The sequence below is a fragment of the Symphalangus syndactylus genome, chromosome 7 (genome assembly GCF_028878055.3).
Source record: "Symphalangus syndactylus isolate Jambi chromosome 7, NHGRI_mSymSyn1-v2.1_pri, whole genome shotgun sequence".
NCBI classification, from domain to species: Eukaryota; Metazoa; Chordata; class Mammalia; order Primates; family Hylobatidae; genus Symphalangus; species Symphalangus syndactylus.
This window is the reverse complement of record NC_072429.2, coordinates 7,367,004-7,382,014: the sequence shown is the minus strand read 5'-3', so window position 1 is coordinate 7,382,014 and position 15,011 is coordinate 7,367,004. Positions and strand designations below refer to the sequence as shown.

At 49.1% G+C, this 15,011-nt stretch overlaps 1 protein-coding gene across 1 annotated transcript in view; it reads right to left on the bottom strand.

Moving 5' to 3' along the window:
* Nucleotides 1-222: 222 nt before the first annotated feature.
* The window catches only part of RNF130 (ring finger protein 130), a 159,334-nt gene continuing 144,545 nt past the window's right edge, over nucleotides 223-15,011 (bottom strand). Inside the window, exon 8 of the mRNA XM_055284940.2 lies at nucleotides 223-9,063. Coding sequence (XP_055140915.1) covers nucleotides 8,954-9,063 — 110 coding nt within the window. The 3' untranslated portion in view covers nucleotides 223-8,953. The remainder of the gene's footprint in view (nucleotides 9,064-15,011) is intronic.

Below are 15,011 nucleotides of genomic sequence, written 5' to 3'. Positions count from 1 at the left end.
ACGGATGGGGTTCCCAAGAAGGAAGCAAAGTTGGCATGTGTCTTGGTGTCAGCATTTGAGGGTCCAATCACACCAAGCCTGACATAGGCGCCCCTGGGCATTTTGGCTTTTGGGAGCCATTACATTCCCCTTTTGTGTTAGCCAGTTTTGGTTGGGTTTTCTGTCATTTGTAACCAAGAGAGTCCTCAGTGATACACGTTACCACCACCAATACTCCATGTGGTCAAATCAGCTTTTTCAGTAGGTTTTTATTGAAATGGTTATATTAGCAAATTCTGCACATACAGGTGTACACTGTTGGCATATAGTACGTACCATACAATTTCACTACTTGATTATACTTACACCAACCATGCAGACCGAGGAGCTGAGCTGCCCAGAACATTTCAAAGGGTTGATGAGATCTGATTGTCAAGAACCAGCTCACACTCTCTACTCGTAGGTGTTTGCGTTCCAGACAAGAAAACTCCCCCTACAGGGAGGCCCAAAACTGAGGTAATCATCAGTTTTGCTTCTTGAACATTGACTGTCCTTTCTGGCACAAGCTATCAATGAATTAAATTATCAATGAATTAAAATTTTAATTAAAATTCAAGTGCATAGTTTCCTTGTCATCCCTCAAGGTGGAAGATAAATCATTCGCCACATTTAGGTATATCCCAAGCCTCCCCACCCCCACATCACCTGTGCTAGAGTTAGAAAAATAGTTTTGTTCGCCATCTTCTGAGACGTGCATAGTGAGGAGGAACTGGAGTGCGGTGGGCTCTTTCAATGACCCAAATAGGAAAGGGGCAACTTTAATATTCTATGAGTATAAAAGCTACGGAGGGTCCAAAACAACGGTGACACATGTGGCCTAGGGCTTGCACCAGCTCCTCCTCCTGTACAGAAACACGATGACTCCATCAGGTGAGAATGTTCTCCACACCTCAAATATCATTTCCTAGCTTGGAGCCTTTCCCTGTTTTTGTAATCATACAGGACAAGTTTTCTTTTTAGACAGAGTTATTGCCTCTCTGCAGTAGATCTGGTCCCAAGCCCCCGTCAGGAGATCCCCTCCTGCAGCTCGCTCGGCAAGCCAGGCCCAGGCTGTCTGGAGAACGCCTGGAGACAGCACCCTCTCTGCTTCTCTCCAGGATGGCACGTGTCATCTCAGGCTGGGCGCCCAGCAGAGGTGCCAGGACCTGGACCTGGGCCACACCTACTGGCCCAGTCCACAGAGCACAGCCAGCAATCCGCAGCCTTTCTGCTGTAGGAGCGCTTACTCGCCTGAAGGAAGAGAAATGGCCAGGACGTTATATTCTACCTAACCACCTCACCCCACCGTTTCTTCACAAACATCTTCGTTCAGTACCTCCCAGTCATTGGAGAAGTCCTTTAATATCACATAGTGTAAATATACTTGCACTTAATTGGAGATAAAGGGTGTTCCAAAAGCAAATTTGAATTCACTCTGTGTTGGGTTAAATTTGTAAACCACAGCTCAGAACCACTGTCTGTGACGCTCCGCAGATGTCGGTGGCTATAGAGAGAGGCGGCCAGGGAAGGCGATGATCGCGGATGGGTGGGGAACTGAGGAGGCCAAGTCAGCCTTGCCAGCCACTATGTGCCGCCAGGAGCTGGGCAGCCTGAGAGGAGAGCAAAGATGGGCCGGGAGCCTCTGCCCCAACTGACAGGAGCCTGCTCACCACATGCCCCCCGAGTTCCCACAGGAGAATGCATGTGCGCTGGGCAAGGTGCCACCCTCGGCTCAGGACGGGAGCCTTGGAGGCGTCTGGCTACCTGCGCTGCTTTCACGGGGGTGGCTGGGCCGCCTAGAGCTTTTGTGGTGTGTGCACAGGGAGGAGGAGCCGGCAGGAGGAACTCCACGGCCCAGGCAGGGGTCTGAGTGGGCCAGCAGCACCGAATCCTTCTGAAAGCTTAAAACTCAAGTTGCAAGACGTTCAAAGGTGTTTTTTTTTTTCTTTTCCATAAAGGATCTTCCTTCTTCCCCAAGTTAGAGTGAAGAAAACAGGAAAAAAATACCTTGAGCTTAGGGTGGAAAAGGAAGGAAAACCCAAGATGAGTCCAGGTGACGACTGGGCGGCCCCCACAGGGTCTCTGCGGGACCACAGGAGCCAAGACCCAGGCGTAAGAGCATCACCCTTTCAGCAGCCAAGACGGATGGCACCTTCCCCTCCATGGTCACTGGAGGCTGTGGGGCCACAGCTGTGGAGAACACAGGCGGCTGGAGACCCTCTCGGCCTCTGTTCTTCAAAGCTCAGTTTCTTGGGATCTTCCAGGACATCCACAAAAAAGAGGGTGAACCTTTAACAATGCCCCAGAGGAGCTTCATGGCTACAGGGGGCCTCCTGACCCCCAAGCCAGCCCTCTCAGCCAGGCCTCAGGAGGCCAGTGTGACCTCGAAACTCAGAGCCCCCATGAGACACAGGGCCAGCCAGTCCCATGCCTCGAAGGGTAACGTTCCTCCCAGGTGCGGATTTGGGGGCTCATGCTTTGCTTTCCCTGTAGTTGCCTCGGACAATAAGGAAAGCAATTCCAAGGAACAGACATAGGCACCTTGTCCCAACCTGCCTTCTTCCGGTGTTTTTTTCTGATGCGACAATACTTCAAATACACAGGGCTTCTCCCAGTCCTTCTGCAAGGCTCTTAACCATAGCCCAGGGTGCTGTGTGAATATTACAATCAACAGCCTTTCCTAATGGGCTGAAAGGAGGGTGTGTCGAAGCTTTGGAATGCTTTACCAACACGGCCAAAATACAAGACAGAACTCCACACCCCTCATATGTAACAGCTGCCCTAACCAGACCTGGGAGGGGAAGGCGCCTATTTTAAGCTGTGGGTATCGCCCTGCGATGAGTCCTTACTCATCTCCCCACACTCCCTGACAGTGTGAGCCAGTGTTGACTTTAGTCACATTAAACTCTGCTTCCGGGTGACGCTGAACACAGGAGAGGAAGTGAGAGCTAGTTGGACAGCCTTCCTTGAAGAAGAAATCATACTCAACTGCTTTTCTAAATCTGTTGCCTTCAGTAGCTCCTTCTGTCCACACTTTAAATGTCAGTGTCCCCAGGGCTTTATCCCAAGCCCCATCCTCATGTCACTGGGCGGTCCCAGCCCCACTCTGGCTTCCACCTCCATCTGAACTCAGGGACACCTCTCCTGGCCAGCCCCCCCTGGGAGACTCTGCCTCCAGCGCGTGGGAGTGTGTGCATGCCTGTGGGGGTGTGTTGGGGGAGGGAGGAGGAAGGAGGAGATTTGGGTGCCATAGATATTGTGATTACATGGAGATACTTCAGCAGGACAAGATGGCATGTCCACTTAAAACACAGCTTCTGACCAAGTGTGGTGGCTCATGCCTGTAATCCCAGCCCTTTGAGACGCTAAGGCGGGAGGGTCACTGGAACCCAGGAGTTTGAGGCTAGCCGGGGCAACATGGAGAAGCTCTGTTTCTTAAAAACTTTTTAAAAATTAGCTGGGTGTGGTGGCATGCATGTGTAGTCCCAGTGACTCGGGAGGCAGAGGTGGGAGGATCGCTTTAGCGCTGGAGGTCGAGGCTGCAGTGAGCCGAGATTACACCACTGCACTCCAGCCTGGGCAGAGTGAGACCCTGTCTCTAAAAAAAATTAAAAAACAGGCTGGTGCGGTGGCTCACACCTGTAATTCCAGCACTTTGAGAGGCCAAGGCGGGTGGATCATTTGAGGTCAGGAGTTTGAGACCAGCCTGGCCAACATGGTGAAACCCCGTTTCTACTAAAAATACAAAAAATTGGCTGGGCGTGGTGGCGGGCACCTGTAAATCCAGCTACTCAAGAGGCTGAGGCAGGAGAATCACTTGATCCTGGGAGGCGGAGCTTGCAGTGAGCCGAGATGGCTCCACTGCACTCCAGTCTGGGCGACAGAGTGACACCCTGTCTCAAAATAAAACAAACAAACAAACAAACAGAAAACCCACAGCTTCGCAGGCATTCTGATGCGGGGGTCTGCACCCTGGCCACCTCTCCCCCACTGCACCTCCACCTGGGCACCAGGTTGGCACCTCGATGCCTCCTTCCAGAGCCCCTGCCAGCCCAGACCCAAAGTACCCCCACGGGACTCTCCCTGGGTCCCATCAACACCCGGCCAGGCACCAGGCCTGGAAGCCCAGGCTTCTGCTTCAGTCTCCCTCCTCTTCCACTTGGCGTCAGAGCCGGTGTGGGGTCTGTGAATGCTTCCCCTTTGCCTTGGCCCCTCAGGCAGGAGCGGCATCCCAGGCTGGTGCCGTGCCTAGCCTCCCTGACCCCCAGTACTGTTCCTTTTCTTTCCAAACAGAGACAGGAGTCTGGTCCCCCTGGTGAGCCTTCCCTGCCCAGGAAGTGCTGCCCTCACCGCCTGGCCACTGTCCCCGCCTTCTCTTGACTGTTCCCTTGGGCCTCTCTAGGGCTGCAATGCCTCTCCTCCACCTGTGCCCTGGAAGTCCCTCCTCATCCAGATTCACCCTCTTACCATTTGCTCTCACATCCCAGTTGCTTGATAATGTGCCCATTGTCTAGAACAGCCAACATCTTAATGGTCACAGATTCACCCCAACTTCAAGTATGTGTTTGGCACAGAGTGAGAGCTTAATAAAAGTCTGCTGGCAATATTAACTGTAGAATCCTACTTCTCTAAAATCAGTGTTTTTGTTTCATGACATTTATGAGCAGCAACCACTTGTCAAGGAACCACATTGTCACTTGCCAGTGGTTAATGTCAACCACTGACATTAACGTCACCTCCTTGTTTTCCTATAGCAGAGCCAATGCCTCAATAATAAAGGTTAACAGCAAGAGAACACTTTGATTTTTCTTCAGTTAAAACTAGCTTCAGCCAGGCGTGGGTGGCATGAGCCTGTGGTCCCAGCTACTGGGGAGGCTGAGGCGAGAGGATCACTTGAGCCCAGGAGGTCAAGGCTGCAGCGAGCCATGACTGTGCCACTGCACTCCTGCCTGGGTGATGGAGCGAGATCCTGTCTCTAAAAAATAAACATATAAAAAAACCAACTTGATTTAGCATGTAGCTCGAATGGATTGGATGTGAGGGTAATGAAAATATGAGAGAGCTTATAAAGCCAATAGGAAATGTCAAGTTTGGAAAATGCAGTAATCTCATTTTTAAAAATACTTTGGAAAATGTCACAGACTCACTGGCAGCTGAGGCTGTTGCTGCATCAGGGAAGCTGGCAGGTGCCAGACCCCAGTGCTCAAGACAGTGCCTCGTGAATGTGCCTCTCAGCCAGGCCTGAGGACCACCAGGGGAGCCAGGAGATGGGGCCTCTCTGCAAAAGCAAGGCTCATCAGGGTTGTGAGGAGTTTTTAGCTGGGGGCAGAGCTTGTCTTCCCAAGAGGAGGGCAGAGGCAGGCAGCCCTGGGCAGACATGCACACCACCACCAGTGGCTGCCAAGCTCTGCCTCCCGCGCTGGAAGCCCTGGCTATCTGGCCTTCCCTCCCCTCCCTCTGGATTCACAGGAAAGAAGGGTTACTCCTCCCTTAAGATGTTAAAAGTCACCAAAGCTTGGCCAGGTGCAGTGGCTCATGCCTGTAATCCCAGCACTTTGGGAGGCCGAGGCGGGTGGATCACGAGGTCAGGAGATCGAGACCATCCTGGCTAATACGGTGAAACCCCGTCTCTACTAAAAATACAAAAAATTAGCTGGGTGTCGTGGTGGGCGCCTGTAGTCCCAGCTACTCGGGAGGCTGAGGCAGGAGGATGGTGTGAACCCGGGAGTCGGAGGTTGCAGTGAGCCGAGATCACGCCACTGCACTCTAGCCCAGGTGACAGAGCCAGACTCCGTCTCAAAAAAAAAAAAAAAAAAAAAAAATCACCAAAGCTTAGGCATTTGCATTTCAATAGTCATAGCCAACTCCCAGAGGACGCTGACGGCTGCCCTGGCCCCAGACTTGCTCATCCTGCCACACATGCCCATGGTTCTGCTCACCTGGGCACAGGCCCAGCTCACAGCAGTCCACTGGATGCAGGGGCGCGTGTGTGTGGCGTAAATAGCTCACTCCTCAGCCTCTTCCTTACTTCAAATAGTTCCCCCCTCAACAATGACTGAGGCTGTCACACATTTCCTAATAACCGCTGCTGGTGGCAAGACTTGTAACAATCGAGACACTCGCTCTCCGCACCCCATCACACCTGCGACAGGCGGAACGCTGCTCCCCAAGCGCCTCAGGGCAGCGCTGCCCATGTGGCGACGTGTGTCCTCACAATGCTCACCGGACAAGCAGCCCCGGCCACTTCCTGCCAGGGCCCCAACTTAGCAGGTATTTCCCCCAGCATAGCAGCTAGTAAAGAGGCTGTTATTTGGGATTAAAAAGAAAAATGCCATTCTTGGCTGGGCATGGTGGCTCACAACTGGAATCCCGGAACTTTGGGAGGCTGAGGTGGGGGTGGATTGCTTGAGCCCAGGAATTCAAGACCAGCCTGGGCAACATGGCAAAGTCCCATCTCTCTACAGAAAACACAAAAATTAGCTGGGCGTGGTAGCACGTGCCTGTGGTCCCAGCTACCCAGTGGGCTGAGGTGGGAGGATCACTTGAGCCCAGGAGGTGGAGGCTGCAGTGAGCCAAGGTGGTGCCACTGCCCTTCAGCCTGGGTGACAGAGCGAGACTCTGTCTCAAAACAAAAACAAAAACCCAAAACCAAAAACCAAATCACCCTGTCTATTCCTGAAGAGCATGACCTGAATGAGAAATTAGTGTCCCTCCTGACAAAGAGAGCCCATTCTGTAGCTGAGCCAGAGAGTGACCCCGATTTTCCAGAAAAGGGTGTCAAGCTAGGATCCAGAGCACTGTCCTGAGCACGCTCCCCTGCAAGCAATGCCTCCTGGGTTATTCTACAGTGAATGTGTGCCCCAGATTTCCCAGAAATCCAAATGTTATATTAAGAGACAGATTTTAGAGGCCTGAAATTTGTATTTCTTCTCAAGTAATTTCATACCTTTTCGGTAAAGAAACTGTCTTGAGTGGAATTTAACGTATACAGCTTGGTAAGACCTCAAATCAGGAGAAAACGCGACATCGGGGTCTGTGTTTTGGTTTGGGAAAACAAGGAGGTGGTATAGACCACACGCAACGATCCGAACTGAGCTCTCCTACCTTTCAGGTGGGCCAGACACATACAAATGCAGGCGCATGTCTGGAACCTCCAGCAAACGGGTTCCAGCCTCCTGCAGACTCATCCTCTGAGAGCCCAATGGGGAAACCTGTTTTTCTGAACAATCCTATATTGAAGCTGCTCATTGAAAATATTTTTATAGTACGAAGACTATCATAAAGAAAAACAAAAACAAAGAAACCCCCAAAGCCCTTGGTAAAAGGTAAAACAGAAAAGCTGCTAAGACCTTTAAAACCTGCACCGTTCTAGTCTCAAACGAGCGAACACCAAATGCCGCTGCTTGCTCTCTGACTACGCTCCTGAAGGCTGTCCCCATCCGGGGCTCTGCAGGCTTCCTTCAGGCCCACCTGTGTCTGAGGCATGTCACTGACGCGTTAGGAGAAAAGACACTTTAGGAGAAGCTGCACGTGGAAAAATGGCAAGTGTTCACTTCAAACGTATGTTCCACAGTCAGTGAGAACAGGGCAGGGGAGATTCACGCGTCTGCTTCGCTTGCTGTAGGATCTGACCCTGGGCATGTGGAGACTGAGGTTCCTATTCTCACGGCAAGGGTCTGTGCGCCTCACGCCCCCACAGAGCTCACACCAACGAGGAGAGGCAGACTCAACTCAGGTGTGCCCTTTTGCAAAGAGGGTGTGCAGATTCGTTTTATAAATTTGCCCACGGTGGCTCTGTACTGGGATTACTGGGAAGATGCAATTTTCTCATCATGTTAATGCGATGTCATCCCAGGAGTGTGGGCAGATCCCACATGTGCCTGATGCCTGGGATGCTGGCCGCTGCACCCTGTCCTGTAAGCCTGGCGGCCACTGCTCATGTGCCTTCTTCATGCTGTGCTGGGGCTGGTGGAGGGAACTGGGCAGCACAGTGGACACTGAAGATGGGTGCTTATCTGGTATCTGCCGCGAGAAGGGGGTTTGGTCTCCCCAGTGAGACATTCCAGATCATTCTGTCTTTCACAACTGCTGGCCATCCCCCCTGAAGTCACTGTGCCCAGAGACACTGCTGGGCTGGGCTCCCGGGTGCCACCTCCCTATACACACACTCTCTATACTGAGGGGTGGCCGAGTAGACGTGTCCACAGGCTGCAGGGATGGAGGGGCCTTCAGTGTTTTCGTGCTGACTTAAACACTTGTCACTTTACGTCATGCTCAACACGGAGGCTGGAAAACAGCGACGCAGATGGCTGCCTGGCCCCACACACAGACCCGGCCCCACGGCCTGCGTCTCCCACGGCCCTGCCCCGGCAGGAAGTGGGTGGTCAGAGTCTCAGAGGAGATACAAAGGCAAGGCCTTCTCTCAACCCCCTTTAGAAGGGGCTCTTCAGCAGGAAGTAGAATAAGCGAGAGGGGAACATCCAGAGCCAGGTCAGGGAGCATCACCTGTACTCCACGCGGGTAGGAAGCTTCTCTCACAGGGCAGTGTGCATCGTAAGCAGGGACCACAAAAGAATGTTAAAAACCCCAGCTTCCCTGGCACAGAACAGCATGTGATTGTTCAGAGATGCGTCTGCAGTGCAACATCAATCCTGGGCCTGGCCTCTTCTCTGGAAACAGCCAGGCTTGCTGGGCGCCCACCTTCAACGATCAGCTTGGGCGGGTTTTCAACACCACAAGGCTCACCTGGGCAATATACTACTGTCCTCAAAGCCTCACCTTGGGGGAACTTTGCAAATTAACCCTGAACCCCAACCTGTGCTTGGAAAGTGCTGCCATTCTTCCAAAACGGATGCTGACAGGAGAATACAAAATAAGAAAGGTGATCAGAAATCAAATCACAAAAGCAGTGACCCCAACAGCCCATGTTTAAAATTCAGGTTTTGTTCTCATCATACATGTCCAAAGAAGGTTCGATTGTGGAGAATTCGCTTTCGTACACCAGACTCCGAGGGGACAAGGAGTTTCGATGAAAGAAGTGACCACCTGGAAAAGGAAGAAGAGAAAGAGACTTAATAGGTCATCAGGCCTGTGTTTCTCCCGTGGCTTGAGGAAACGATGTAGACTATCTTTGAAGCATGACATTTTCTTAACTGTCCTTCATGCAGGGCTCTTACTGGAGAAATACAAAGAGTGCGGGCATCCTTCAATTCACGCAGGCTTTAAGCATCTAAGTTCCAATCTTCGGATCCCCAAGAGACTAACCACTGGAGCTCCTCAAAGCAAAAGCTGCCTGGTGCTCGTAAAAGGGTTCCACTTAGAAACATGAAGACTTTTTCCTGGGCACATGATCTTATGGAGGACTGCCCCCAGCCCTCTCAACTGGGCACCTGTTCCAGTTTGGTCCTGGAGATGGGCACGGAGCCCCCCTCATCAGCTGGGCAGACTTGGGGTGTGACTTGGAGGCTCTGATTTTATATATATATATATATATATATATATTTTTTTTTTTTTTTTTTTGAGATGGAGTTTTGCTCTTGTTGCCCAGGCTGGAGTGCAGTAGTGTGACCTCGGCTCACTGCAACCTAATATGCCTATGCTGATCCTTCCAAACTTTTTCAGTCTCAGACTTTATCTACTGAATTCCCACTGTGGAAGATGAGGATTTTCTCCTAACCCCCACTCCCAAATTGCACATACTTTCCATTGCCCCAATATAATTATATTTTGATTTTAAAATTCCATATTTACGTTATTTGACTATTTGTGCTACTCAAAGCTGAGCTGTGCTTACATTTCCTTTTCTATAAAACTGTTTTTAAGCTTTACTGGGGTATAACTGACATACAATGAAAAGCACATGTTTAAAGTACATCATTTGGTGAGTTGACAGCTGTATACACCAGCATCAAGATAATGAACATATCCATCACCCCAAAGTTTCCTGGTGCCTCTCAATCCCTTCCCCTTCTTTCTACCATACTCCTATTGCCAGGGAAACAGAGATTAGTTTGCATCTTTCTAGAATTTTATATAAGTGGAATCGTATAGTATATACTGGCTCTTACAAATAAAGTTGCTATGAACATCTGTGCACATAAATTGTGTGAACATATGCTTTCACGTCTCCTAGACCTGTAAATACTCAGAAGTGAAATGACTGCAAAAAATGAACTTTTTCAGAAACTGCCAGGCTGTTCTAAGATGGTCCTGGCTGGGTGCGGTGGCTCACGCCTGTAATCCCAGCACTTTGGGAGGCCGAGGCAGGTGGATCATTTGAGATCAGGAGTTCGAGACCAGCTTAACCTATGTAGTGAAACCTTGTCTCTACTAAGATACAAAAATTAGCCGAGCATGGTGGCAGGCGCTTGTAGTCCCAGCTACTTGGGAGGCTGAGGCAGGAGAATTGCTTGAACCCAGGAAGTGGAGGTTGAGGTGAGCCAAGATTGCATCACAAGCCTGTAATCCCAGCACTTTGGGAAGGCGAGGCACGTATATCACGAGATCAGGAGTTTAAGACCAGCCTGGCCAACACAGTGAAACCCCGTCTCTACTAAAAATACAAAAAATTAGCCGGGCGTGGTGGTAGGCACCTGTAATCCAGCTACTCGGGAGGCTGAGGCAGGAGAATCACTTGAACCCAGGAGGTGGAGGTTGCAGTGAGCGGAGATTGTGCCACTGCACTCTAGCCTGGGCGACAGAGTGAGACTCTGTCTTAAAAAAAAAGAAAAAAAAAGAAAAAAAAAGATGGCCCTACTGGCAGCATGTGGTAGTCCCAGCTCCTTTTCATACTCACAAACACTTGATATGGTCAGTCTTGGAAAAGTTTAGGCATTCTAGCAGGAGTGTAGTAGTTTCTCACTGTGGTTTTAATTTACATTTTCCTGATGACTAATGATGTTGAGCCTCTTTTCATGGGCTTATTAGCCAACTGTGTATCTTCTTTTGTGAAGTGTTTTGTTCGACTCTTTAGCCCATTAAAAAACTGGGCTTTTAAAAAAAATTTCTTTTTAAAATTTTTTTTTGAGACAGAGTGTTGGTCTGTTGCCCAGGCTGGTATGCAATGGTGCCATCTCGGCTAACTGCAATCTCTACCTCCTGGGTTCAAGAGATTCTTGTGCCTCAGCGTCCTAAGTAGCTGAGATTATAGGCGCGGGCCACAATGCCCAGCTAATTTTTGTATTTTTAGTAGAGATGGGTTTTCACCATGTTGGCCAGGCTGGTCTTGAATTCCCGAGCTCAAGTGATCTGCACCAGCCTTCCAAAGTGCTGAGATTATAGGCATAAACCACCACGCCCGGCTTCAGCTGTCTTCATATTATCAAGTATAAGGGTTTAAAAAAAATCCTAGGCCAGGCACGGTGTCTCATGCCTGTAATCCCAGCACTTTGGGAGGCCGAGCCAGATTGCTTGAGCTCAGGAGTTCAAGACTAGCCTGGGCAACATGGTGAAACCCCATCTCTACTAAAAATACAAAGAGTAGCCAGGTGTCGTGGTGAGCACCTGTAGTCCCAGCTACTTGGGAGGCAGAGGTGGGAGGATTGCTTGAGTCTGGGAGGCAGAGGCTGCAGTGAGCCGAGACTGCACTACCGTCCTCCAGCCTGTGCTACAGAGAGAGACCCTGTCTCAAAAAAAAAAAAAAAAAAATTCTCGATACAAGTCTTGCCAGACGTACATTTTGCAAATGTTTCCTCCTAGTCTGTGGTTTGCCTTCACATTGTTATAACAATATCTTTTGAAGATTAAAAGTTTCAGATTTTGGTAAGATCAAATTTATTGATTTTTCCCTATTATAGTTTGTGCTTTTTATGTCAGATTTAAGAATCCCAAGGTCACTAAGATTTTCTCCTACATGTTCACCTAGAAGCTTTATAGTTTTAGTTCTTACACTTAGATGGTCCACTTCAAGTAAATCTTTGAAAATGGTAGAAAATAAGAGTTGCAGTTCATTTTTTTTTTTTTTTTTGCATATGGATATCCAATTGTTCCGTCGTCGATTGTTTAAAAGATTATCCTTTCCCCCACTGAATTGTCTTGGCACCTTTATGGAAAAATCTATTGATTGTAATGTATGGGTCTATTTCTGGGCACTATTCTGTTCCAGCAATCCATTTGTCTGTCTTTATGCTGTTAAATTAAATTTAGACTAAACTGCTTCCTTATATATTTTAAGTTCGGCCTAAAGGTTTCTCCATACACAGTGAACTGTCACCTAACTGGATGTGTGACAGACTGTAACCGACTCTTGTACCAAGGAGCTGAGTCTCAGCCAATCACAGTGGCCAACAGTGCAAACCGTGTTCAGTGAGGCAAAGGCCGAGCTTCACCCATCCAGCTGTTTCTGTACCTCACTTCCCTTTCCTGTACCTCACTTCCCTTTTTCTGTCCATAAATCCGATCACGGTGCAGCCCTGGAGTTGCTTTGAACATATTTCGGTCCTGGGGGCTGCCCAATTCTTCAATCACTCTTGCTCAATTAAACTCTGTTAAATTTAGTTTCTCTAAAGTTTTTCTTTTAACAACGCTAACACCATATTGTCTTGATTACTGTAGCTTTACAAGTCTTGAAATTAGGATTAGAAATTCTGGAACTTGATGGGCACGGAGGTTTCCGTGTATAATCTCAGCAGATTACTCAACAGACAAGTATTAAATGAAAGCATTTCACGTGCTAGCTCATGAGCGGCAGGGCAACCTCTGTTTTCTTAACTTTTCTATGTTAAAAGTCTTCTGCATTTAAAAAATTGGCATGAAGTCAGGCTTGATGGTCAGTATCTGTAATCCCAGCTACTAGAGAGGCTGAGGTGGGAAGATCGCTTGAGCCTGGGAGTTCAAGTCCAGCCTGGGCAACACAGTGAGATCTTGTCCCAAACAATTTTTTTTTAAATAAATAAAAATTACTGCTGGGCGTGGTGGCTCACGCCTGTAATGCCAGCACTTTAGGAGGCTGAGGCAGGTGGATCACCTGAGGTTAGGAGTTCGAGACCAGCCTGACCAACATGGAGAAACCCTGTCTCTACTAAAAATACAAAATTAGCCAGACGTGGTGGCGCATGACTGTAATCCCAGCTACTCATGAGGCTGAGGCAGGAGAATCACTTGAACCCAGGAGGCAGAGGTTGCGGTGAGCTGAGATTGTGCCATTGCACTCCAGCCTGGGCAACAGAGCAAGACTCTGTCTGAAAAAAAAAAAAAATTAAATACAGGCTGGGCGCAGTGGCTCATGCCTGTAATCCCAGCACTTTGGGAGGCTGAGGTGGTTGGATCACCTGAGTTCAGGAGGAGTTCGAGACCAGCCTGGCCAACATGGTGAAATCCCATCTCTATTAAAAATATAAAAATTAGCCAGGCATGGTGGCGGGTGCCTGTAATCCCAGCTACACAGGAGGCTAAGGCAGGAGAATTGCTTAAACCCGGGAGGTGGAGGTTGCAGTGAGCCGAGATCGCTCCACTGCACTCCACCCTGGGTGACAGAGTGAGACTATCTCAAAAAAAAAAAAAATTAAATATAAATAAAAATTTTAAAATGAGATCAATTCAAAAATGCTTGCTATCTATACACAGTAGCCCTCTAAGAGCAAGGTCCCACATAAAATACAAGCTATTTCATTTCTGACAAAGGATCCTCAGCCCCCAGAAGTATCAGCATAATCCAACAGTGCTAAGGCAGGAGGATGAAAAACAAAGAGCTGATGACAGGGGGGTTTCCTCTCTTTAGGAGGAATTAAAGCTATCTGCGATATTGTGAAAAGTGTATTTGGTTTTTATCTGGGCTTCCTGGCCGACAACTGCTAGAGTCCTTCGAATCTCCACCGTGGTGTCTTTCTTATGCTAAAGAGGTGGGTGAAGGCGGGCAGCCCCCAGGTAGCTCCAGGACCGGGCTGGTCACCAGAAAGACTAAGGCAGGACTAGAAGGCTGGGACTTTCAGCCTCGCCACCCAGCCTCCAGGGAGGGGAGAGGGGCTGAAGGTTAAGTTGGTCACCCATGGCCAGTGATTTAACCAGCCATGCCCATGTAATGAAGCCTCCATAAAAACCCAAAAGACTGGGACTGGGATACTTTGGGGATAGCTAAACACGTAGAGGTGCCGGTAGGGGAGGGCACTGAACTCCAAGCTGCTTCTCATATGCCTTGCACTACACATCTGTCAACCAAAAAGTGAAATAACAGGCACTGGAACTAGAGAACCATGGCTGGGTTTCTTCTGTTTTTTTCATTTATTTATTTATTTTATTATTTTCTTCTTTTTGAGGTGCTCTCACTCTGTTGCCCAAGCTGGAGTGTGCAGTGGTGCGATCCTAGCTCACTGCAGCATCAACCTCCTGGGCTCAAGCAATTGTCTTGCCTCAGCCTTCCCAGAAACTGGGACTATAGGTACGTGCCACCAAGCCTGGCTAATTTTTAAATGTTTCATTTGTAGAGCCAGGGTCTTGTTAGGTTGACCAGGCTGGTTTCACATCCCTGGGCTTAAGGCATCCTCTCACCTTGGCCTCCTAAAGTGCTGGTATTACCTATGTGAGTCACCACACCTGGCTGGATTTATTCTGAGCCAAGTTTGAAGACTTAGGTCCAGGAACACAGACTCAAAGGAGGCTGTGTGAGGCACAGTAGATATACATTTTCCAACAGGGGGATGCACATGGCACGGAAAGGGGAGGAGCGGAGGCGAGGCAGGGAAGCAGTTTTCCATTCTTGTGATTCTGATTGGTGCTCAGTGACGCTACCCATACGATAAGGTAAATGTGCACTTGGGTGGGGTGGGAGAAAGGCTAGGCAACTTAGGGTCTGGTAGGGGTTGACCAATTACATCCTGTCTTTGTTCTACCTCTGATAAATGGGTTTATGACTAGTGCCTGTCAGTGAACTACGTAAACTCCAGTCATACAGGCAAGAGGTCAGCTTTATTTATAGGCCTAGGATTTATTATTCATGTGCCCGATTACAGCCATCATGAGCCACTGTTAAAATTTTCTTTTGAATTTTCCTTTTTCTG